Source organism: Lagopus leucura, unplaced genomic scaffold (genome assembly GCF_019238085.1).
Source record: "Lagopus leucura isolate 7727_CA_CO unplaced genomic scaffold, USGS_WTPT01 Super-Scaffold_100001, whole genome shotgun sequence".
Taxonomy (NCBI): Eukaryota; Metazoa; Chordata; class Aves; order Galliformes; family Phasianidae; genus Lagopus; species Lagopus leucura.
Window position 1 is genome coordinate 55,245,985 of NW_024962262.1, and position 26,048 is coordinate 55,272,032.

The 26,048-nt window shown below is 41.6% G+C and overlaps 1 protein-coding gene across 8 annotated transcripts in view; it reads left to right on the plus strand.

Annotated features, from left to right (window-relative positions):
- CLCN4 (chloride voltage-gated channel 4) overlaps positions 1-26,048 on the plus strand; it is a 39,542-nt gene that overhangs the window by 1,714 nt on the left and 11,780 nt on the right. For 5 of the 8 annotated variants that reach the window (XM_042867451.1, XM_042867453.1, XM_042867457.1 and 2 more), the window contains 7 exons: positions 11,539-11,690; positions 12,032-12,131; positions 16,052-16,239; positions 21,180-21,302; positions 23,206-23,412; positions 23,505-23,585; positions 24,119-24,664. In XM_042867451.1, the coding sequence (XP_042723385.1) occupies positions 11,539-11,690; positions 12,032-12,131; positions 16,052-16,239; positions 21,180-21,302; positions 23,206-23,412; positions 23,505-23,585; positions 24,119-24,664 (1,397 nt within the window). Of the gene's footprint in view, positions 1-1,003; positions 1,050-3,655; positions 3,822-8,131; positions 8,152-11,538; positions 11,691-12,031; positions 12,132-16,051; positions 16,240-21,179; positions 21,303-23,205; positions 23,413-23,504; positions 23,586-24,118; positions 24,665-26,048 lie in introns of those variants that run through there. The other 3 variants (XM_042867454.1, XM_042867455.1, XM_042867450.1) reach the window with 3 other exon arrangements.

The following is a 26,048-nucleotide window of genomic DNA, read 5'->3' on the forward strand; positions in this document are numbered from 1 at the left end:
ATGAACCAAGCTGTAAGGCACGTGTCCTGAAATAAGGTTTCATGCACAAGTGTTCGTATGCTGTCTTCTTGAATAGTAATAACCCTGTGTTGCACAGCATGATCCTCGTGGGGGGTGCAACATTTGTACCATCAACTTTCAACATGGTTATTTTGCTGTAGAGCCTGAATACAGTACATTGCAGGGTATAACAACAGCAGAACAAAATGCAACAAAACAGTGCTGGCGTGTAATGCGCGGTTGAGCAAAATGATGAAAGATAATCACTGCATTTGAACAAAACATTTTATGATGTTCTAGTGTTGAAACACTTGATAGGAGGATTTAAGCCGAAGTTTTGAAGGAAGAGAGGATCTTTCAAGCAGCAATGGTTTCACAGATAAAAGGCAGAAGGGTGCAGGTGGGATGATTTAATGGGTGAACAGGGTGGAGATTGAAGATAACGTCAGGGACTGAGCCTCTGGGGTCATTTTGCAAAGCTTGGCTATGGAGGGTTAATCAATCTGCTAAGCTTGAAATGGAGCGTGAGGAGAAGGAAAAATGCAAGGGATGGTGGAATTTGTTTGTCTGACTCCCAGGCCACTGGGATTACATATTTCAAAAAGATGAAATAGGATTATTACAACACCTGGGTGCTGCTGCATGGTAAATAGGAATGCATCTTAATTTGTACAGTCTATAAATTGCTTTTTCTTCATGAAAAATGTGTTTGTTAGTGCTGTTGCAGCAGAATTTTATGAACTCTCTGTAAAGAAAAAAAGCAACCGCTTCTCAGGTGAGGGGGAAAGAAAAGCACCAGGTATTGTGCTCAAGAATGCAGTGCTCAAGAATAGGTAGGGAGGGATAAAGAAGCTTGCAGTGTAATCCTGCAGGATTACAGCTTGCTTTGTCTCTCTGCCCCTCTCCTATCAGATATCCTATAGACGGAGGATGCAGTCACATGATTATTACTGCTTCCTCCCCATGACATCAGTGCTTTGCAGCCATACCACTAAAGAAAGGATGCTTTTGAAATCTTTGGGACTGGGCTAAATGATGTTGAATTGCAGGTAAGCAACATTAATTCTTCAACAAATTAGCATGCCAGATGCTTTGCACTGCCATCCTGGGGCTCCGGCTCTGTTAGGCAGAGTTGCTGCTAGAAAAGAAGGCAGAACAGCTTCTTTGCGAGCAGAGGGCTTGCAGGTGCAGAGGCTGCTTCCTGCTGTGTGCTGCTCTTCCAGCTGACATCTCCAGCAGAAAGGCTGCCAGCTGGAGCCTTAAAGCCGAGGAAGGCCTTTTGTCCCTGCGTTTCGATATGGCTCCTTCATATGTATGCTGAGCTCAGTTTGCCGGAGCAGCCATCATCATGCAGCCGTGCAGAGAGAGGAGGGACCAGCAGCACCGTTTTCATTGCATTGCCAGTTTTGTGGCTTATTGCTGTGGGCTTTTTCTTACCTTAACGGCTGCCTAAAGGAAGTTGTTGTAGAGAGAGATGTGTCTGAGCTTAAAAAGGATATGAGGATTAACTTGCTTAGGGGGTTAGCAGCTGTATTTGGGGAAAGAGGCTTTTCCTTCATTAATTTTTGCTGACGTGGTTTGCAAGTACCCAGTCCGACAGGTTTCCTACATGATCTGCTGTAGTATAGGATAGGTATCGTTTGTCATCCAATATAAATGTGGAAAATAACATTCCAGAAAGGACATAGTAGATGACGAGCAGATTTTCAGCTCTTACACAAGCTGCTCAAAAGGCTGAAAAATCCCCACTGAACGGATTTTTTTGGACGGGGGCATTTCTGTGGCAAAGTCCAGAGTCTGTTTTCTTTTCCTACAATACAAATACATGAAGACATAAATTTGTAGAGAGTGGCTTGCATGGCCTTCTTTAAAAAATTCCGGATGTATTTTTAAATGTATGTTGGCTATTTATTTGCATTGCATTGTTATTGTCCTTAATACGAATGGTAGAATGGTAAAAGCAAGAAGCTGAATTCATGTTTGAATTCATACCAGTCAGAGAAGTGAAATTGTGCTTGTTTATTTTTGCATTAAGAATTCTGATGAATAAACGTGCGCTCTTGAAAGAGACTGGAGGGTGACTCAGCTGCAGCTCCATAGAGGACAGGCAGACAGGTGGCACGTCAGTCACGGTGTGCAGAATGTTCTCTTATTCCTGAAAATCCTCCTCTCTGTTCAAGTTTTTGTGGTTGTTTTTTTTTTTTCCCATCATTGAAGTGTGACATGGCTCGGGTCAAAGCCAAACACCTGAGGAGATTTTGCATCTCCAATGTTGGTGTGTAGGCTGCACATCCTGGAGGGAGGTACGTTCCAGTCTCAAGTAATAAGGTATGTGGTTGTGTCAGAAATATGGAAAACAAAGCGAACAGCAGTAGCAATGAAACTCTGGAACCAATGAAGACAGCAGTTTTTAGAAACAGAAAGCCTTTGTTATTATTTCTTCAAATAGAATCTTTGTTTTTTCAAGATCAAGCCTCAAAAGCAGTGGAAATACAAGCCTGTCATTTGATGAGATAGAAGGCTGTGTTCTGATGGCACCAGTGCTGAATTTCCTCTTTTGACTTCCTCTGAGGCATCAGGAGGAGTGCTGGCTCAATTCTTTCTAGCCTTAGGAGTGCAGCAAGTTCGGTTCCTGCTCGCCATGCACAGACATGGCCCTTTGCCCTCATGAAGAGTACAACCCCCCAGCTGCTGCAAACCAGTGTTACAGACACAACATGTTTTGTTCACCAGCCCTGAGCGTATCTGAGTGCTGTGTGGAGATTCGTAGAAAGCAGTTGTTTTCCTGGGCTCCTGATTTGAGTCAAGGCTTTTTTGTGCAACACTGGACAAGGTATCAGTCTAAACACATGCTGGGGCAACTCTGAAATTGAAGGACTCAAGTCTTTTAGCAGCTATTTTTTATAAAATGGCAACTCTGGAAATAGTGGTGGTGGGAAGGCTGTGCTTGCCCAGGCATGTTGTGTTTCACTCAGGGCACTGCTCCATCGGGCTTCTGGTAGTGCCCATCCCCTTGCCAAGGGAGGCAGCAGCCTGGGCCTTCTAAAGCAGGACTGGAGAGGGTCCCAGGGATGGCGTTGGATGGTCAGCGTGGAGCAAACAGGCAGGGAAACTGGGACAGGTTGTAGATGAGGAGTCTAACGCTTTTCTCAGCACAAATGCATGCATACACAGAAGGTTCTGGGTTTGCTCAGATTTCTTCCTCTCTAGACCAGAAGAACCAGCAATCATGTATGACCTAACATAGATAACAAAGAAGACTGGCAGGTTTCCTTCAGGTTGCTGTTCCTAAAGCACTTCTAACATGCTGCTCTCAAGCATTATAACAAGGGTGGGTTTTCTCCATCTTGCTGGTGGAGGAGCTTGGAGGTATGAAGTCACTGTTCTGTATGCGTGCAGCCCACCAGCAGCAAATGCTGCCATACAAACCAGTGCCCTGTCAGAAAAACACAAACCTCCATCTGCGTTGGAGTGCCTCACCGCCTCCACTCAAATCACGAGAAGTGACATGGCAGAACACATTAATGGCTTTTCCACTAAAGCAGGTTTACCAGCTTTATTTTAAGCTGAGAGCTTAAAAATGTTTTCAGTGAGAGGTTTATTTAATGTGTTAAATGCACCATTTAACGGGATGGTTTTTTAGGATTAAAATGCAACTCTCTTCTTTCTGAATATATATTTTTTCCTCCTGGAAACCAATTTATTTTTGTTAATACTGTTGTTTTCTGGTTGAGGAAACAAAGGGCAGTGCTGCAAACCAAGCAAACTTCTTGGAACATCAACCACTGCTGAGGCAGTAGGTTGCACAGGAAAGCATCCAGGTGAGTTTTGAGTATTTCTGGAGATAAATTTCTTCAAAAAAACAAGGTATGCTGGGTTGTTACTTGCAGGGCTTGTGGTGCTGGTGGGATGTCAGTGGAGGAACATCCTTTAATAAAGGTTTTTCAGCTTGGTTTGAGAAATGCAGACCACTTATGTTCTGTAATGACGCTTGTGCCGTTTCCACAGCCCTGACATCAATGCTAGCGGCTACATTTACTGGGGGGGCTGTTAAAGCTTGCTGGCAATAATGGAAGTACGTTTAGCAGTATTTTTCTTCACAATGGAACCCATTTTGAGCAATGCGTGCGTAAACATTCCACTTGACATTTTGGGGAAAGAATTAGGTTCCCCCTGGCCCCCACCCTTCCTGACATAACTCAGCAGCTGCACTAATTGTGCTCAAATTTTCCAAGAAACTTTGAGTGGAGACCAGACACGTGATGTTTCGTACCAATGGAACTTGCCTCCAAAGGGAGACCCGCTCCAGGAGTGAGCTGGGTTGCGCTGGGTGCTCAGGCCTCCAGTGCTGAGAGTTAGTGCCATGGCCTGGAGGCCTTTCGGGAGGTTAAGGGCAGCTGGCCTAGCTCTGCTGTAGCTGCTATGTCCCCTGCCACAAGGGCTATTTGTTATAGCTCCCACCAGCTGTGGGGCGCATGGGGTGCCCAGGTTTCCAAACGGGCCATGCTGCCCTGCACCCTGTGCCCCAGGCTTTGCGTGCCCTGTGCTCCAGGCCCGCTCCCATGTTGCTGCTGTGATCGTACCCTTAGCACGTGCGGTGGCTGAAGGGAGTGTTCGGAGACTGTGGTTCAGTCTGGAGGAGACTTTTGTGCTTCAGTTTTCCACCGCTTATCCCAAATATTTCCCCCCCCTCTGCCTCCCAGGCCCCTCTCCCCTGTGATCTGCTGCCCTGTGCTTGCTGAGTTTGGCTGTGGCTTCATCATTTTTTCCATAGAGGTTACTCAGGGTAAAGCCACGCATCCAAAATTGGCTGCATGTAGCCTGCCCATGCTACCACAGCAGAAAGCTCCTTAATGTGTGGTGATGGGGCCATACAGTAACATGCTGCAGTGTTTTAAATTTATGTTCCAGATATGGCAGTCTGCCTGTGTTTGTGCTGCAGGAGATGGCAGGGTTTCACAGCATGCTTTACTCATATGCTGGGACCAAGCCATTAATCCTTGAACTGTAAGAGAGTAAGGACTGTAAGGATTTGCCAATGTTATTATCCATCTTTATTTTCCCAATTTAACTGCTCTATGGTTTGTTTGGTTTTTTTTTCTTTTTTTTTTTTCTTTTCATGCCACATTATGTCTCCAGAAAGGCCTGTGACTGAGTTCACCCAGTGTTTTTTAAGGCACTGTTGTTAAAACAGAGGGTCAATAAATGGATTGCCTTGCTCAATCTGAGGCTCTCAAGATGAATAGCCTTGTATCGCTCATGGATATTTTTCAGACTGAAGAAAACTGCACGTTTTACTCACGGTTCAGCCTGCCTCTACTGAAGGCATCTTTCTTGTAAGATGCTGTTGGGTGATGATTTACCTCCTTCTATATCTTGGAGGATGTGCTGTTTCTAGGTCATCTTCTGTGTGGCAGGGGATGGAGGTAGAAATGCCCCTGGGCATTTTTGGTTCCCAACTAAATAAACCTTGTGCTCTTACTGCTCCCCAAAAGGCATATTTGCCCCTAGTAATCTTGCTATACTTTAATTTATTTCAAGGCAACTTCATAATGCCTGTGCATGCTGACACCCTGTTCTATCAAGCTTATTTTCTCCTGCCAGGCAGTACTGAAGGCTTCTGATGTGACTGTGCTCTGTTCTGGGACCCTTCTCCTGCAGTGTGAGCCTCAGCCTCATTCCCTTATGGCTCTTTCTGACTGCTGACTTCTCCAACTCACTCTGCTGGTGCAGTAGTGACCAGCTGCCAGCATGGCACTCAGCTCTCCAGATGAGTTGCTTGTGCTCAGGTCACGCTGAGCAGTTTGTGGCAAGGAGCATGGCTGGCCATGAGGCTGGAGCACCATGCTTGGTTTCTTTGAGCACTCAATACTAGGAGCATTCAGTACTAAAATCAAGCACAGGGTGGCAATTCATCTGTCATTCTATGTGATTGTCAGCTGGTAAACCAGTAAGATTGCACTGTTCATAATCAGATCCTAAGTAAAATAAGACCTGGAGATTTTCATGTACTTAGGAAAAGTCACTACAAATAAATATAGATTGGGAAACTTGCAGCAGGCGTTTAGGGTTCTGTTTTCTCCCGCCAGCCTCTTGCCACATCCACTTCTTCATGCTGCAGCAGAGGAGTCATTGACAGAGGTGTGCTTTGCTGTTGGCATGGTTGTTTTTCACATAGCAAACTCCATGCTGCTGCTTTTACAGAAAACAGCATAAAGATGAAAGTGTATAGGGGAACATTCATCTGCTAGAAATACTGTAAGTGTTGGAGTAATTCAGTAACTGTGATCTGTTAAAAGTAACTTGAAACTTATTAGAAATGCATTTCAAAATGTACTGTATGTTGTGTCCAATTAAAACAGAAAACAGGATGAGGAGACCGTAGCATATCTAGTAGCAATAGGCGAGGGCCAGGACTTTTCCTTTGATGACTGTTCAGCTTGTTGTTTCCCATCAGTGTACTTTTCAGCTTCTTTGAACCATGGGATGTTTTGGACTGTGCTTGCCATGTCAAACGTATTTCAGATCAAAACAGTCAGTTAATGTAATACCTACAATGTCAGTTCACTGATACAGCCCCTTCTAGCTGCAGCTTTTACATTTAGTTCAGAGGTTGTCAGCATTTCTATTATAAACATAATTTATCGCTTTTCCATAAAACTTAGCTCCAAGCTACTGTGTATCGTACAGCTGATTTGAATCACAAGATGACTTTACTCACTGTGGGACCTGCAGAAAAAAAGCATGACCTTACGTATGACAGTACTACTTAAAAAATAAAAATAAAAAATAATAAAAAGGAGTAAATGTAATAGAAGAGACCTATGCTTACGATCTATATGGTACCTGTTGTGCTCCTGGACACGTCCCAGCCCACCAGCCAGCTCACTGTGGCTCCTGCAAACTGTCTGCACTAATCCATGTATTGCTTTCTTTATATGGGATCTTTCAGATATTCCTCAAAAATTATCCGGTTTTATACCAACATCAAGTCCTATGGACTAATAGTTGAGCTGTACTTTTGATCCTTGCCTCAATCTCCTCTCATGCAACACTTTGCAAGTTTATTGGTTCCAACAGATTTTTCTTCATTCAGCTTTTATCAAGAATCAGTTTACTGTTGACAGAGCAGAATATTGATTAAAACTTCCAGTTACAGACATATTAAGCTATTCAGTGATAAAGAGCTGAAGAAAATTCTTTCCGTGCTGAATCACAGGGAATGAAATGGCAGATGTGATTCAAGGTCAATAAAGACAAAATGATGGGGATAATGACCCTAAGATCCCACAGAATTATGGGCTTCTACCTCTCCTGGAATACATTTGGAGCTACAGCAGATTACTCAGGGAAAATTTTGGATGCATGTCCTAAGCAAAATGAATGCCAGGAATTATTAGAAAAGAATAGGGGATTAAGCAGGAAACATTTGCTGCTGCACAAATTGTTTCATCAGCATCTGGAAAAGTAGTTGAAAGAACAGCAACGACATCTGAGACGTGGAACTACAAAGGGACAACATGCATATCCAAGAGTCACTCAGCAACATAACTACGTTCAACACTTTTCAGTGTATATAGGTTTTGCTGGAGTATCCAAATTTTGGGGTATTAGGAGTGGCTAAGAGTTGTATTTGTTACTAATTCTGTATGCAATGATATTGCAATGTTTTCTTCTGAATTAATGAGGCAAGAATGGCTACTTCTGATGTCTCTGTGATCTGTGAACAGAAACTGTTGCTCACAGGGAACAATCTATCATCTCGTAATAATGTGAATGTCTCAAATACGTGAGATAAGTTGCCTCTGAATAGCATTTCTCTTTCATCAGCTACAAAAGGAGTTTGGATTCTAGTGTCCAGAGTCTCGTGCAGATTTGTGATGCTAGATGAGACAACACACGTTCTGAGTATTTGTACTTTTGCTGTCATGAGAGTGGATTGCTACTGTGCAGCTGGCTGTGGTCTAGGTTTGGATGACATTCATTTGCCCTTAACATTTGTGTATTAGATTAAAATATCCATAATTAAATTGATAGTCTAAGGCTGTAGTTTTGCTAGCAGGAATGGAAATATCTCTGCAAGAACCTCTAGAGGACAAGTTAACCCATCCTGAAAGAAGCTTTGGAGACTGTTTCAGATGCCTCAGAAAGGTGAGAGAAATAATTGCCAATAAGGAGAAAGATAGTGGTACTTAATGGTGCCAGCATGTAAGAATCGTGGGATCTCTGTGCAACTCAGTTAAAAGTGTTGGAGCCTGAATTGGGTTTTGTCTAATCTGACATCACATCTCCGCATTCAAAAGCATGGCAGCTGGCATGGAGTTTCAGGCAGGTAATCATCCATCTAGCTGCAGTTTCTAGATACTGGAACGCTACCTAGAGTTCAAAGTTTGTTTTCTGAGTCTCCCATGGTCCTGCAGTCTCTAGCACTTCCTTGTGTCCCTGGGCATGCTGCACAGCATGTATGTTTGGGCTAGATTCAGGCTAAGATTGTAATTACTCACGTACCTGTGGTCTGGCCTGGTATTATCCATCACAAAACTGTCATGTGCTGGGCACTGACAGCATACTTAAGAAGCTATTTTTTATGTGGTATAACTAGCATATTGGGTAACTTTCTTGTAGCGTTAAGGAGAACTTGCCAATTCTTTCAACACAATAATTTCCAGACATTTTTTATAAAGCAGCAGGATTCCCTGGGTTCAGGCAAGCAGTCTGGACTGCATGTTCCTTACAGGTACTTCTTCACTGTATAGGAAGAGTAGGTTGAAGGACATGATCTGTGAGCTACAAAATAATAGCACTGTCTGATTCTTTCTCTTCGTTCCAGCTTCATTCCCATTTCAGCCCCCAGCCATGGTTTACAAGATGCTGAACCTGAGACTACTTGCAGCTTCAACTCCTTGGTCTCAGCTGCAGCATCCTACCTTCGGACTCTCATTCTTCTCACTAGTGCAGGAGTGTGCTCTCATCTGCTGTGCTAAATACTGCTATTTTCAACTGTCACTCCTCTTTTTAACCACTTCCATCTTGTGGCTCCTTATTTGTGCTCTGCAGCACCACATGGGACACCTGCTCTGCATTTGGCCACCTTCCCCAGACTGAGACCGCCCTGCTTGATTCTCAGTTTGCACACTTAAAAGGACTTCTACAGAGTTATAATGGTGATCTGCTGTTTGCCTGTAAGATAATGTTTTTCTCAGCTGCTTGGACTGAGCACATTAGCTGTGTAGTCCAAAAAGTCCTCCTACTCAGTGGTGCAAAGACACACTGGTGGAGCTGACTATTCATGCTTGTTATATCCCTGGAGTCAACACTGGGGCAAAAGATTAAATGGATGGGATTCAAAGCAAACAGTTGAAAAGGGGTAATGTGTGGAAAAAGGGCAGTAAATAAAGCAGGCTGAGCTCAGCAGCAGAGTGCATGAATGATTTAAAGCTCATCTGCCATGTTTTTCCCTGTTCTAATAACAGAATTGAGAGATTTCCTCACTGCTTCAGAGATCTAAATTCTGCACGTGAAACCACTGTCTCCATATCTGAAGGAGGAATGTAGATTGCAGTTTGTAGTGCTGCACTAGCCTCATCCATAGCCTGCAAAAATTACTGTGTGTCTGTCAAGGGATTACTGGCCCTGCAGAATCAGTTCTTTAAGACTCAAATTCTGCATCTGTCACTAGTTTTCTGGTATATTTTCTTGTGTGTGTGTTGGTTTTTTTACTTGTGAGGTGACAGTAGTCTAATACACTGTTTCTGTTTTGCATTATTTTATTATTATTATTTTTATGTTTACCTTTTTAGTTTGCAAATTGTAGGTACTCTCCAGGAGACTGTATTACCGAGACACCTATTTTAGGATGGATGACACTATATCACTCTTTAGAGTAACACATCCTTCTCTGTCTCCAGAGGCAGCCTAGGTAGTTCTTACAGTTCAGACACCAAACTTTTGGATGGATGAAATTAAGTTGGTTGAATCCTGTGTGCCTGAAATACGTATTTAAAAGACTCTCTTGCTAACTAAAGGTTCCTTACGTTGGGAATGATGTCAGCCTTTTCTGTATCCTGATGCTTTGGGACTTGACCCTGTAAAGGAGGCAGTCCTTCTTGTGTATAGCCAAATGTTTCTGAGGTCTCAGTGGGAAAGAGAGGTACAGTAGTTACAAGGCAACTTCATTCTGTGCTGATGAGGATCTCATAGAATCACTAAGGTTGGAAAAAATCTCTACGATCAACGAGTCCAGTTGTGATTCCATCCCCACCATACCCACTCACCACACATCCCTCAGTGCCACATCCGCACATTTCTTGAATGCCTCCAGGGATGGTGACTCCACCACCACCCTGGGCAGCCTGTGCCACTGCCTCACCATTCTTTCTGAGAAGAATTTTTCCTAATATTCCATTACCTCCCATCCTATCACTGGAGATTACACATTACCTGGGAGAAGAGGCCAAACCCCACCTTGCTATAACCTCCTTTTCTTGCTATAACCTCACTGTAGAGCAATAACATATCTGCTAAGCCTCCTCCAGGCTGAACAATCGATCCCGAGGGCTGCATTGCCCTTCTCTGGATGTACTCTGGGGTGTCAATGTCTTTCCTGTAGTGAGGGGCCCAAAAATGAACACAGTACTCAAGGCGTAATCTTGGCACTTTGTCTTGTACCTCATACAATTGACCTCAGCCCAGCAATCCAACCAACCCACATCCCTCTGTAGGGCCTTCCTACCCCAGGCAGATCGACACTTCCTCCCACCTTGGTGTTGCCTGGGAACATACTGAGAATGCACCCAATCCCCTTGTCCAGTTTGTCAATAAAGATACTAAACAGGACAGGTTCCAGTATTGACCCCTGAAGAACACTGCTCATGACCTGTCACCATCTGGATTGAGCTCCATTCACCACCTCTCACTGTGCCAGTCATCCAACCAGTCTTTAGTCAGTGAAGAGTACAACTATCCAAGCTGTATGCTGCCACATTCTCCAGGATAGTGCTATGGGACACGGTGTCAACTACACTTACCTGAAGTAGGTATAGTTTCTGAGGCTTCAGGACAATGGGCATGGATGGTTCTCTGCTTTCATTTCTGCAGTCTGAAAATCCAGATGAATGATAAGTGGTAGATTTTAGTGTATTATCATTTGTCTTCTGAGCTAGTAACTTTGTCTTCTCAGTAACCTCACTGCAGGTAGGGCACTTCTTCCAGAATGTGATAAGCATTTAACTTTGCAGAAGAAGCAGAACCATCCTGGGTTTTGGGGCACTATTTGCAAAAAAAAGGTGGTATTTCTACATTTGGGCACCATACTTTTTTGTGCTGGATTTTAGAAGTTTGCCAAGTTCTTAAAGTAGTCTTCAGCGGTGTACTTTTCCTAGTGGTAATGCATAGACTTCAGTAAGTGCCCACTAGAATTCCTGAACCATGTTTTCTTGAGTCTGTGGTTTGTGGAAGGATTTTGGAAAACTTGGTTCTGACATGTCTGGCAAAGCTACATGAATTTACTGAAAAACTTGTTTTCCCCTCTATATACAGACCCTAATATGGTTAATGCAGGAGAAATGAATGGTTCTGGCAACCTGATGGATTTTCTGGATGAGCCTTTTCCTGACGTTGGGACTTATGAAGATTTCCACACTATTGACTGGCTGCGAGAGAAATCACGTGACACTGACCGCCATAGGAAGGTAATGGCAGCTGGACTTGGTGTGTCACAGACCCTGAGTTATGGCCATCTCAGCTGAGAGAAAAAGCAGCAGTTTTCCAATGCCCTTAATTCCTACTTTGCAGTATCATTTGAGGAGAACTTATAAAAATATAGGTTTGATATGTCCTGAGTTTGTAAATGTGGAAGTGTTTTCTGCAATTTATAGCAGAGCATCTCTAAAGTATGGTTGGGACTGGAGGGAGTGGAGAGTAGAAGAATTTTTAACCTGGATTAACTTTTTTGTTTGTTTGTTTTGCCACAATGCACTAAAATTGTGTTAGCCTGAATCAAAAACACAACTCAGTGTACATATCATTTCAGATTACAAGCAAAAGTAAGGAATCCATATGGGAATTCATCAAGAGTTTGCTGGATGCCTGGTCAGGATGGGTTGTAATGCTTCTCATAGGACTACTGGCAGGTATGTGTGTTACATTACTTTTTCCTGGAACCACCTCACCCAAATTTGCTGCAGTACCATTTGTTTCTCCCTTTACTTCGTTCTCTGTTCACTGATGCTTCAAGCTAAAGAAAATAGTTATGTATCCTTGCAGTTATAAGATTTAATAAAAGCACTCTTGTTGAGTGCTGGCTTGGAAAAAACACCATTAATCTATAGAGAGATTTTCTTTGAAAATAAGTATGTAAGTACTTTATTCTCAATTGACTATTTTTACTTTCTGAGTCTTCAATTCAAACTAGCCAGTTTCATTGTAGATTTTTTTTCCCCTTGTCTTCACTTAATTGCATTCTGCAAGTAGATGTTGTCATGTGGGGAAAGAAAATGTTGGCAGTGTACAGTCAAGAGGGAGCTTTGTAAATCATTACGTCCACTTGGTTATCTTTTTATATATTCATGAAGGGAAAATACAATTTCAAACTCAGTTCTGCATTTGCTTTCAAGCCAGACAGACATTACACTTAACAGCCTGTTTGAACTCAGATGGCAAATTCATTAATTGCTCGAATTGCTCTTGTCTTTTGCACGCACTAGCACATCTTCCAACTTGGAAAGCTCTACTTCTATTATAAAGTTGAAACTGCTGTCATTTTTTTGTATTTTTCCAGTGATGTCAGGGTGCTTGGTGTGACAGTGCTTGGTAGAACCACAATGCAAAGCTTCACAGTTTCCAAGCAGTGTAAATCTCTTTTCTGCTATCTGTCAACTTAACACATTAATCGTAGCTGTTCAGGTGTGTTAGAAGTGCTGGGGAAGGCCTTGAGAAAACACTGATCAAGTGACATTTTGGCAAATGGTTCCGTTGTATACATTTTTCCACAGTAGTTTTGATGGGTGAATGAGATGGGAAGAAGGAGAAAGTCCAAGGTTTGAGTTTCAGTTGCAGTTCACAATGAAAGCTCGTTCCGGCACCAAAACCCAGAACTGATTACCTCCATTAAAGCTCTAATGTTCATACATCTATCCTACATACTACAGGTCAAGGGTAAGCTGGAGCTGAGGTGCATTAACTTCTGCAAACTTTGTGATGACACAAGTGCAGAACAGCATGTTTTACCACAAAGAATAGAGATTAGTCTGTTTTTTAATTGGGCAAGGACTTGTGAATCAGCAAGAGAAAAAAAATATCTGCGTGCTCATGATCCGGGCTGTAGACTTTGTCTGCTCTTGGAATGATACATGTACTCTGTGCCTGTCAAAGATGGAGCCTTGGCTCAGCTGCATGGCCATGGGGCAGCTCTTGGGCAGCTGAATCCAGGCATTGCCAGGGCCAAGAACAGGGGAGGTGAGGAGGGGAAAGCAGCAGCAGTAGATCCAGGGCATGAGGGAACTGTGTCGCTGCCACAGCCTTGGTGGGGACAGAGGCCAGCAAGGTGGGACTTTTGGGGGAGGGGATGGCAGGAGCCTCCATGTATTTACAAAGGCACTTGGAAAAGTTATTCAGGCCCAGGAGTTTAAAGTTAGCTTAAATTTTTCATTCCAGGTGGAGGATGTATAGACCAGGAGACCAAATTCATTTCCTTTGATGGAAAAATATGGAAATAAACATATGCTATACTGCAGTTCTGCAGTGACATGTCTAGACAGCAATGTTAAGATGTCTAGCTTAAAAGTTAAAGGATTGACTTTCTGGGTTGCTGAGCTCTCTGCAACTTCCATTAATTTCACTTGAAGTTGCAAAGATTTAGAACTTGGATAAAATCTAGTTCTGGTCACTGGGCTTATTAATCAATAACTATTGTATTATAAATCTGCAAGCACTTGTCTTTTCTTCTTGTGATTTTCTCTGTAAAATGTGTGTAGTAAATCATAGCATTTTCCTCTTTATGTGGATTCCATGTAGCAAAAGGGATTAGTTCAATATATAATTGCACACATTTTCTTAGAGGCACAGAGGTGCATGGAAGCTTGTGTTAGAGAACTGAATGTTATTTTCCTACTCTGTTGTTCACTTGATTAGGGGAAAAACATTCAAAAGCTTCCTTTATTTGCACCTTCTACTAGGTAGCATTAATATTAAATTGTCTGATTATGGATTATGTGAACTTCAAAGATTGGAGTGACAACAGAGAATGATAAATGTCCACCAACAGATGTAAGAGGCACAGCATTTGGTGCTTGTGCTCAAGGGCTGAGGATTCTTTTTGTTATTTCCTGAAAGTTTCAGAAAATTGGAGAATTTATAGTTTACTGTATCTCACTGAGTTATGCATGCTGATGTTACAGCATGATGGTTTCTGGTCATCTAAAAACGTATTTCATCATTTCCAAAGAAATCTGGGGAAATGGAAAGAGAGAGCAAAAGAAAGTCAAGGCCTACAAATAAAATCACTGTTACAGGCATCACTGCTCCTGCAGCCTGTTTTATTGTGGTTTTGTCCGGTATGTGATGAGAAGTAAAGGCCTTAAGTAAAGGCCAGGAGGGGTTCAGGTTGGATATTGGGAAAAATTCTTCTCAGAAAGAGTGGTGATGCAGTGGCACAGGCTGCTCAGGGAGGTGGTAGAGTCACCGTCCCTGGAGGTGCTCAAGACACGTGGATGTGGCACTGAGGGATGTGGTCAGTGGGTGTGGTGCGATGGGTTGGTGGTTGGACTAAATGATCTTAGAGGACTTTTCCAACCTTAGTGATTCTAGCATTCTGTGTATAGTTCTTCATACTCTTCTGTTACAACAAAAATTCGACACTGCTAATGTAGTTGAGTTTGTGACAGGTACTCTTCCTAAGATGCTTAGAAAATATGCTCATGTATAAAGCCCTGTGGATCACACAGAATCACAGAATTGTAGGGATTGGAAGGGACTGCCAGAGATCATCGAGTCCAACCCCCCTGCCAAAGCAGGTTCCCTACAGCAGGTCGCACAAGTAGATGCTATTTTTGGTTCTATTTTGGTGAATAAAAAGCAGGTTGTGCATGCGTGAATTATTTGAATTTTATTATTCTTGTTATTATTTTCTTCTTATTTCACAGAAACAAAAAGCAGAAACTTTATTTACAGGTCAAATGAACTGACTCCTAAGGGAAAAAAAGAGCAAGCCCTCCGCACCTCCTCCCTTCAGCTGTTTGGATACTTAGCAGGAAGCGGAAAAATAAAAGTCTTGAAACTATAAAGACGATTCATTACGTTTTCCAAAATATTTTAATATCGCTGAAATTCTCCGACAAAATACACTGGAAAAGCATTGTTTCCCTTGGGGTCACACCGCGTGAAATTTACGCGTCTTCTGTCCACTGGATGTCGCTGTAGGTCTGTGTAGTTACTGGGAGACTGCTTAAATAGGGCTTACGTCCATCAAGAGAGAATTTGAAGAGCAATTTTAATCTGTGTGTTCGGATTGGTAATGAATGCACACATCAAGAGTCTGATTCCACTAAGTTCATAAGTCAAAATTTGGCATCCATATTGTTTTTGCACTGAAAGCATCCTTTTAAAAGGTTGCCGTCTTGGGACCAGAAGTACTGGAGGAAAGCAGCAGTGTCCTCCTATCCACCCCTGAAATGCACAGTGTGGCTTGGGCCCTGTGGCCTAGTCCTTACACACAGCCCTGCTGACCTGCATCAGATGGTATGCCTGCCTGCATCTTTGTCAATTAGCCAGCATGAAAATAACAGTATTTAAAAAAAAATGCTTTAGGAGAGAATGCTGATAATCAAACATGTTGGTACGGCTGTTTCTTTGCAGTTCTCCCACTGTTTCATTCACTTCTTTGGCATGTCCACGCATTCCAACCTGAGCAATTGTATGATTTTATGAGTCTATGATATATTGCAGCTTCTTCCCCAGATGATGTACTTTTGCTTTTATTTTAAACAGATGTATTTACGTCATGGCTTGGTATTTTTCGGTGCCACATCTCCTTTTCATGCATTTCCTTTTCCAGGCACATTAGCTGGAGTGATAGATTTAGCTGTGGATTGGATGACAGACCTGAAGGAAGGTGTCTGCCTGTCTGCATTCTGGTACAGCCATGAGCAGTGCTGCTGGACGTCTAATGAAACGACCTTTGATGACAGAGACAAATGTCCCCAGTGGCAGAAATGGTCTGAACTTCTTGTAAACCAATCAGAGGTATGGGAGACCTCTTTGGGGTGGGTCAAGGAAGCCAGGGAAAGCCTCTTTTTCATACTTGCTGGTGAACTTTCCAGGTAGATTCTCTGAAAGAGAAAACTTTATGAATGGAAATAGATGTGTGGTTTTTTTGTTTTGTTGGTTGATGGGTGCTCTAGTTGTTTTGTTGTTGTTATTGTTTGTTTGTTTTTAAAGACATTACCACAAGCAATATCTGCATAGTTGAGGATAGGCCCCATTGTTATAATATCATCTGTGATAGAAACTGGAAAATATCTCTCTCTCTCCTTTTTTCTATCCTTTTATTTTTCTTCTTTTTTAAATTGTAGTTATTTTCAGTACAAATGATAATGTTTCAAGGCAGAATGTGTGGAAGTTTTGAATTTTAAGACATCTATGGTAGCCTTCCTTAACCCCTCGTGGCAGACAGTACTTTCATGGTATTTTGTTTCCACCTCAGCTATTCATTGTATTGAATAATATCAATTCCTTCAAAACTCAAATTATTGTATTGTAACATCCCCCATGTTTACAGGCAACTTGGAGGCAAAATTGAGTAGTGAGATGGATGTGTCATTGGAAAGAAAGGGCTTATGTGATATCAAAGTCCCTAACAGAACTTTTGGTTTGTTTTTAAATAGTAATGCAGTTTAGGCAATAATAAAGGAAAGAAAATACATACTTCTATGGTATAAACCTTCTGCAGCCGGGCAACTGAAAATAGGTGACTTGGAGACATTGCCTCAGATCTTCCTCCAGCGTGGAGGAGGTCCGACCCTGCAGGAAATGTTTGAGGGCACCTTCACTGCTGTACAAGATTGTCATTCATGTTCACTTCAGTGCCACTTTCAGTTTGTTGTTCAAGTAATGCTAGAGGAGAGTGTCTGTGAATATGCACAACCCAATTTTCCATACTTGTAATTAACTGTAGCGAAGGTGGTGGGGTGCTTACTGTTCCTGAACATTCCCACCACTTAATCACAGGCAGAAATCTCTCTGTACAGCTTCCAGTCCACAATGCCAAACTTGCCTTTGCCAGAGGTTTTCCAGGCTTGCACAGTTCTTCATAAACAGATGGTTCAGATGGGTGTATCTTTGTAACAGTGAAGAAATATTACCGTGGTATAAGGTTGCAGGACTGGGGACAGGGCTGTAATTTGAGTGAACAAAAAATGTGGCAAATCAAAGAAGGGTAGAATGTTACAATTGTTATGGGGTTTAGAAATCCTGTGCATGTGTTTGACATGCTGTTACTCTGAGAACCTGGAATATTTAAACAGAGCATTTCCTTGAGAAAATTTATTGCTTTCACCTGCTGCACAAACTTAGCCATCATGACTATTATATGCCATGGCTTATAAGAAAAGTATCATCTAGGTGGACAATGTAAAATTTAGCTCATTTCTATCCAAACTGGGCTTATGACCTCCTAGTACCATGTCACTGTGGGAAAAAAGGGTTCTTTCTCAGTTTTAGTCAAAGGACGCTGTAAGATCCATAGTTTTCTGGCTGCCATGACCCAATGGAGATTGCAATATTAATAAGAAGCGTATATTACTATTATATACAAATCCATGGCAAAGATCTGTAATACTCCAACAGAAATGTGGATCTGGCAAGTAAAAATTTTGTTGTATTGCAAACGTGAGCAAGTTCTACATGATTCCTGTATCTTTAGAGGACTCTAAGAGGAATCATAATATACTGAATGTTATTAAGTTTCAGGATTATTATTATTGTTATTATTGAATGTGGCTGTATTGCTTGAATTGGTATTCTATGTTTGGGTAGCTGCTCTGTAGAACAGCAATGCACCGGAGAACTAATTTGGATTACATTCCAGACAAAAAGTTCTCAGGGCAATTTCTCCAAGGGTAGTCTATCAGACGTGTCTACTTTTTTTATGTGTGACTGTGTCTCTTTCTCATCATAGTCAACTAAATTTGACATTTTGAGGACTAAGATTTAGACCACTTCTTCCATGTGGTTTTTCTGATTTATGACTGATAAACCCTCTACATAATGCTCTCACTGATAATTGTGACGTTTCCTATAGCATCTCTTGAAAAATGATTTAGTCCAGTCCTATTAAATGAGCCTAAAGCAGTCTTGACGTAAATTGTTATGGAAAACATAATAGTGCATCAGAAACATCCCAGGCTACATTTTTTCCCCTAATCGCTGTTTTGTAGACCAACCAAAAGCACGTAAAGTGTTGTAATACAAGAGTTTCAAAAAGTCAAATTCACTGGAGCTATGGATGTTTAACATTACATAAGATGCCACCCAATTCAGCTAGATCTCTAGCCAACATCTGGTGCCTCCGAGCTTCTGCAGATGCAGCCTGGCCCTTCAACTACACTGGAGCTGAGGGCCCTATATTCTAACACTTCATGTCTACCCAAGCTAGAGGGAAGGACCACATGTCTTCCATGGCTCATGATACTGGATCATGATTATTACTGGCTTACTGGATGGTTGAGATTGGAAGGGACCTCTGGAGATAATCTGGTGTAGGCCTGCTCAAGCAGGGCCACCTACAGCAGATTGCCCAGGACTGTGCCCAAGCTGCTGGATTTCCTGTCGTGAAGGTTGCAAGCCAAGGAAGCCTCTCTACATCTTGGACCCACTTCCCAACTTTGCAGCCTTGAATCTGTCAGTACTGAACCTTAAGGATGCATATTGCTATAAAGTCCATAGGAGGAAGTCTGCAAGCTATGACGTCCTAAGTTGAGCCAGAATAGAGCTCTTTGCCTGTATGAAAACAAGCATTGGCCAGCAATGGATGGCATCCTGAGGGATGTGTTTTATTTCAAAATTTTAAATTTGTGAGAATTGTTTTCAATTATGTTCGATTTGTACCTAATGTGGACTGAAACCAGATCTGAAATGTTGCTAGGTAGTTGTAAACTAAAATATAAAGTTTTGCTCTGTTCCACTGCTTCTTCATCACTATTGCTGCCAGGATGAATCCTCAGAGCCACTGCTGGAAAAGATGTTAGCAGGATCATCTCCACTGATGAGCTTTTTCAGTCTCTGATTCCAGTATAGATGTTTTTCTGGTTCAATGCATATAATGAATGAGAAATGACCCATTTGCTATACGGAGTTCCTACTACTTCACTTCCCAAAGGATTTATTATTTTTAATCATTAGAAACCACTGCAATTGGATCTGTAGGAAAACAGATATCTGGAAAATGTAACAGTGAGGGCTGTCCTTAGGGATAAGACTGAACTGGCCACGTAGAATCTTGTGAGGTCTTGCCACAATGCAGTAGGTATATGTGTGACTGCAGTAATAAGCTGATATAGTTTTCATCTGATTTCTCAGGTGTGAAAGAAGCGGAAGTAAGAAGAAATGAAGTTAGTTAGAATAAAGTGAATTTAGAATCAGAACTGCAGCTTTATGTCAGTGTTGTAGGGCCACATTTTTGTGATGGCATTAGTCTTTGGAGCTAAGCCAGGTTCATAGTGTTTTGTCCTGGGACAACATATCCAGTTTTCTTTGGAGGAAGAGTAAATATTGCCTTAGCTGTTTGCAATTGAAAGCACTAGAAGAAAACACTCATGAAGAAACAAGGCTGTCTTCAGCTGCAGCAACATACATCCATGATTGCTGTAGACAGATGTCAATCACTGTGAGTGTCAGATCCATGACTGCTAGGTTCTCAGGGCACTGCAGGATGGTATTGTACTGTTTTTATTAGCAAGGCCAGCTGCTAATGTCAGCAAGCATAAGAGGAACTTAACAAATTGCCCTTTCAAATATATCCACAAGATTAAGGGCAGTGGTTTCCTTGCTGTTTTTTCAATTGGGTAGAGATCAGGAAAATGAGGCTTAGCATCGTGTTTTTAAGGGTTGGTTTCTTTCAAGCTTACAAACAGAGACACTTCACAGTGCTAAGGTTTTTTTTAATGACTAGAAACTGGGTCTGGCCAACTCTATTAACAGAAGATACGATACAACTGATTAAAGCCTGTTTTCCTACTTGATTTACCGCAATGTTGATATCCACGCTGCTGTCCTGTAAGAGCAAAGTGCCTTGATGTTCTTCAGCAGCTGGGCTTGCATCCGGTAGGAAGAGTTCACTGAGAGGTGAAGAATTCATACCAGCTCATGCACTGAGTTTCATCTTGTTTTTTGTTCTGTAGTGTCATGTTGCAGGAGATTGTTTGAAAAATAAACCTCCTTGCATCAGTCCAGTTTCTTCAACTAAGTTCTCTTCTGTCTGTGTAGGTGTGGTTTTTGAAATTTATCTAATAATTATGCTTGTTAAGAGGGAGGAGTAATTTAAGAAAACCTTGAACAACGATTTCGACTTGGTCATGGGGAATGACAGAAAAACTTGCAGGGCACTGCCAACTGTGCTTTCACTATGGTCCTGAACAGTCAGCCACAGCTCACGATCACTACTGTTTCCATTCTGTCAGTAAATTAAATATGTTTATGTTTCAATATGCAGATGGCTTTAATTAATGACTGGAATACTTTTAAAATATCAAGGATATGTGATATGTTTGTCAAGATACTGTATTTTCAAATGATTTTCACTCTGTCATAGATGGTATCGTATAGAAAGAAAGGATTTATTTATGCTTTCACCCTTCTACTCTGTGAGCTGAACTGGCCACTGATATACACAGGGATAAAGTTTGAAAAGATCAGCATTTGTATGGAGAGCTGCTCTTTGAATGCCCTTTATGTCCTTCCCAAACTGAATGGATGGGGTTAGATATATATATATATTAGAATGCTGCTTCTTCACGTGGGTAGTAAATTTTTTGGAGCATATGAGGTCATCTGTCCTTCCTGATACAAACCAGCAACAAGCATGTAAATGAAAAGACCAGGCTTCATGCCACCCTCGTCTCTAGAAGAAACATGGCACTTACTATCCTGTATTTGTCTAACTATGTTTATTGCTGTTATTTTTCTAGGGTGCGAGTGCTTACATTCTGAACTATTTTCTGTACATTCTGTGGGCTCTATGTTTTGCTTTCCTGGCAGTCTCCCTGGTCAGGGTGTTTGCTCCCTATGCTTGCGGCTCCGGAATCCCAGAGGTGAGTTTCTCTTTACAGATGAATATCTAAAAACTGAGCCAAAGAAAAGATCATTTGCTACCTTTTCTTCTTCCAGAACTGTACTATGAGGTAGCATAGGAATAAACCTCATGTGTCTTCATTCCTTTGTCTAACCTGTGTTCATGGTAACAATCAGAGTTTTACATAGTAGAAAATGTTCGAATGCCACTGTGACTTGTTAACCTCTGGCAGTGAAGAAGAATGTATATTGAATTAAAAATCGACAGCTCCCTGTCATCAGTTTATGAAGTCCAATTTTTTGTGACTACTCACGAAGAGATTATACTGTGCTTTCCTTGGATGAAAGTACTTGGGCCGGGTATAAACAGCAGAAATTTTTAGGTTATACTTTAAGCAAGAGCAAACTAAAGTAAAGGGAGAGGACAACAAACCTAAGATTTCCTGAGTAACTGAAGATTTGGGATGCCCATCATTTGAGGTGTCTGAAAAATGCCTGGCTGCAAATTGTGTCCTTATACACAATGTCATGCTGATATGACATTACGACAGCTAGAATCTCTGATCAGTTTTAATGTTTTGAGCTTAAGCCCAGATGTAGTCGTTGAAGCGGGGACCCCTGCAACTAAAGTAGTGTAACTACTCAGTTTTTGAAATCAGAGCAGTCTTTCATTTAAAAAGTGCTATAAAACTATGGAGATTATTACTTAACAATATCCAAAAGAGCCAACGGTTTAAATTTTAGAAATCTGTACATACTTTCTTTCATAGAATCATAGAATGGCTTGTGTTGGAAGGGACCTCAAGGATCATCATGCTCCAAACCCCTGCTCCATATCTAATACTAGACTAGGCTAGTTCTTTATCCGTAGGAGAAGAAGGAAAATATTCCATAGCCAATAAGGAAAAAAATCCTGCAAATAATTTGAAACGTTTAAATAATTTCCATGTTTCAAAGTAGTCACATGTTTGTAATGTATTTGATACATCTCTAAGTAGTTTTATAAAGTTTTCATAATTAAATCTGGTTTATAGAAAATAAATTTCAGAACCATTTGTGCCATTCAAAATCAGTTTTACTTGATACCTATATTTGATTGCAAGAAATGCTTTCAACTGTATTTCCTGTTAAGATGAATCCACCAAAATGACTTATTTAAACATGCTCAGTCTTAATTACTTTTTTAAAACCATAGTCCATAAGGTAGAGATTTGACTTGCAATGACAATACAACTCCTCATTCTTGTTCCCACTGCTGAAGTGGGAGAAGTGCTAAAAGTGGACTGCTGCTAAAAGTGGACATGGCTTTCCAATCCCCACAGTCATTGTTTCTGTGTGGGGAAACACGTGACAGTGGCACTCAACTCTAGTCTGTTTCCAGGGCTGGTTTCCAAACTTAAATCCCCGTGCAGTCTCTGTTTAATGCATGTGCACTGTGCTCTGTCCTAGCCACTCACGTGCCAAATTAAGAGAAAATGTGTAAAAATAAGATCTTTTGGGCTTTCTAATTTCATAATACTTGTATGCTTTTACGTCACGGCCATTCCAAATATTTAGAACATTTTATTTCTTGTTTTAACTGGAAATGGCTTGTGATTGTTTATTTGCTTTTTTTCTCTGCTTTGTTATAGTTCAGTCGAGTTTAACTCTGATCCTGTAAGCCAAGAAGATATGTAAGAGTTTCATGTTTCTGTTGATCTGTATGAGACTCCTTACCAACTCAGGGGATCACCCATAATAACAGTAACACTTCCCCCCTGTTCAGGTACACTGTGGGATAGCTGCCCTACCTAGGACTTCTTTCCCTCCATCACAGTCTCTTCCCAAGCAATCTGTGATTTTTAACTCCGCTGAGGTTTAAACTCAATTTGCAAATTCAGAGTAGAAAAGGTTTCTCTTCAACATGTTCTTCCTGCTTTCCAGATAAAAACCATCTTGAGTGGGTTCATTATTAGGGGCTACCTGGGAAAGTGGACACTTTTGATTAAAACAGTCACCTTGGTTCTGGTGGTATCTTCAGGCCTCAGTCTTGGGAAAGAAGGGCCCTTAGTCCACGTGGCCTGTTGCTGCGGAAACTTCTTCAGCAGCCTTTTCTCAAAGTACAGCAAGAACGAAGGAAAAAGAAGAGAGGTGAGGTTGGCTCAAATCATCCTTTATTTCCCTTTCCAGATACTCAGTGTTTCAAAGGACTCACGCTTTGTACATTAATGTTTGTTTTGTAGGTTCTTTCAGCTGCAGCAGCTGCAGGAGTTTCTGTTGCCTTTGGGGCTCCAATTGGAGGTGTACTTTTTAGCCTGGAAGAGGTGAGAGCTGGCAATTAATTTGTTTCAATAAATACATATCTTCTTTTGATGCCTTTTTCTAAGATTCATTTTATTTTTCAAATATTTATATGGTTATTTTTCTTGTAAAGCAAAAATAAACTTTGATTGTTAGTAATAAGATTTAGCCAGGTATTTTAGCAAAATTCAAATAAAAGAAGGTCACTGTCTTTCTGGAAAAATGTGATTCAGTCTGTAAATGTGTCATTGTGCTGAGCTTTCTATGGCTTTAAGGTAACTGTTGCATGGGCAGACCTATGAAGCATCTGTTTTACTTTCTTTAAATTTAGATTTATTGATTTTTCATCGATTGCTGCTCCACATCCAAACCTCAAAATGCCCTTTCTAATACCTTTGTGAACATGTTCTGGCTGCCATAACATCTGGTGTTCCTAGTACAGTCAGATGCAGAGTCACAGAAGGAACAAACTACAGCAGCCTACTGTACTCCGATGAATAACTAAAGCCAGCAACCTCTGACACACTCAATGAAGTTTGCTTGTCTCTGATTTTAGGTCAGCTATTACTTTCCCCTGAAAACCCTCTGGAGGTCATTTTTCGCTGCTCTCGTGGCTGCCTTCACACTGAGGTCCATCAATCCTTTTGGAAATAGCCGACTGGTCCTTTTCTACGTGGAGTACCATACCCCCTGGTACATGGCTGAGCTCTTCCCCTTCATTCTTCTTGGCGTCTTCGGTGGCCTCTGGGGGACCCTCTTTATCCGCTGTAACATTGCCTGGTGTAGGAGGCGAAAAACCACCAGGCTTGGGAAATACCCGGTCCTGGAAGTTATTGTGATAACAGCCATCACTGCCATCATCGCCTACCCCAACCCGTACACCCGGAGGAGCACCAGTGAGCTGATCTCAGAGCTCTTCAATGACTGCGGTGCTCTGGAGTCCTCCCAGCTCTGCGACTACATCAATGACCCAAACATGACCCGGCCAGTGGATGACATTCCTGACAGACCTGCTGGCCCTGGAGTCTACACTGCCATGTGGCAGCTCGCCTTGGCTCTGGTGTTTAAAATTGTCATCACAATATTCACTTTTGGCATGAAGGTAAACTGGGGACTGGTGAAGAGCTCACTGTGGCACTTCTCATGTAGTGTGCTGAATGATGCTGTCTATATGTCCCAAGGCACAAATGGGTTGCAGTCAGCAGTTCAAGTCTGTATCACATGGTTTGGGTGCCTCTGACTTACCTTCAGCCATGTGTGGGCCACTGTGATGCCTAGTTTGGCCCATTGGCCTGCCAAAACCTTTCTCTGCAGGGCACAATTGCACCAAAGCAACAAGTCCTGCATTTCTGCACCTTTTAGTTAACTCCAGTTTTATTAAGTGAAAAAGATATCTGGAAGAGTATTCAAATTGACTGCTGCAAAGGAGCAAATTCAGCATGACTTCCACTGCAGCTGTCTTTCAGCTCTGTCAGAAATATGGACTGTTTACATTGTTGTTTGTCTTGTTGGATTAATGTCTTAATGTGCCTCAAGCTAACTATGCTCAGGGAAGTAATAGTTCTCAGTTTACAGATTTACACGTTTAAAACTTAACTAAGATTTAAAAGTAGGTGAAAACTTCTGTCTTTGAATCTCTTTAAGCATGATAGCCTGGAAAAAAGAGGGAGTGGGAGGACTGATGAATATATAATTTGATTATTCTAGACTCACAGCTTTTTCTTCCAATCCTTCTTCTCCCCATAAATGGGTGATGAAGGATTCAAGAACAATTTATCCAAGCTTTCAGTACATACAAAGCTGATTGTGGACAGTTCTGCATATCTGAGTGCTGGAGCCTATATAAAAACGTATCTGTCTGTCTACATCTCCCGTTATCTGAGCATGTAATTCCAGATCTGACTGCAGCAGATGATATGAAGTTATTCTGAGAAAACTCAGAATAACTGGAAAACTATGCTCTAGAAGGCCAGTTTCCAAAAAAAAAAAAAAAAAAAAATTTTTTTTTTAAATTTTGTATTTCTTTCATTTTTTCTCCAGTTGGGTCCCCATTGATGGCAAGAACTGAGTGGGGCTCAGGTCAGTCAGAATGGGTGGCTAAGTCCAGCTGATTTCTTGAGCAGGGAGAATGAGTGAGAGTTTAGGAGTGCTTGGATATTAAAGATATCCAAAGGGGATACAGGGGAAGGACTTGAAAAGAGATGCCCTTCACTACAGACTGTGATTTGTGCTGGTGCTGGGAGCCAGTTTTTGCTAAACTTGGTTATTATCTAAAACTTCTGATTTTGGTTCTTTATTTGGCATGTAATTCTTAATTTGATCTATTTAAAAGTTGTTAGTAGCAACTGATAGTTTCAACTCTTCTGAAAAAGAACAGATAAAATTGCCATATCCAGCAAATTTAGAAGGCTCAATTTGACTGTATCAGGAAAACTAACAGTACATTGGGGATGAGATAGCTCCAGCATCTGGACAAAGATTGTTAG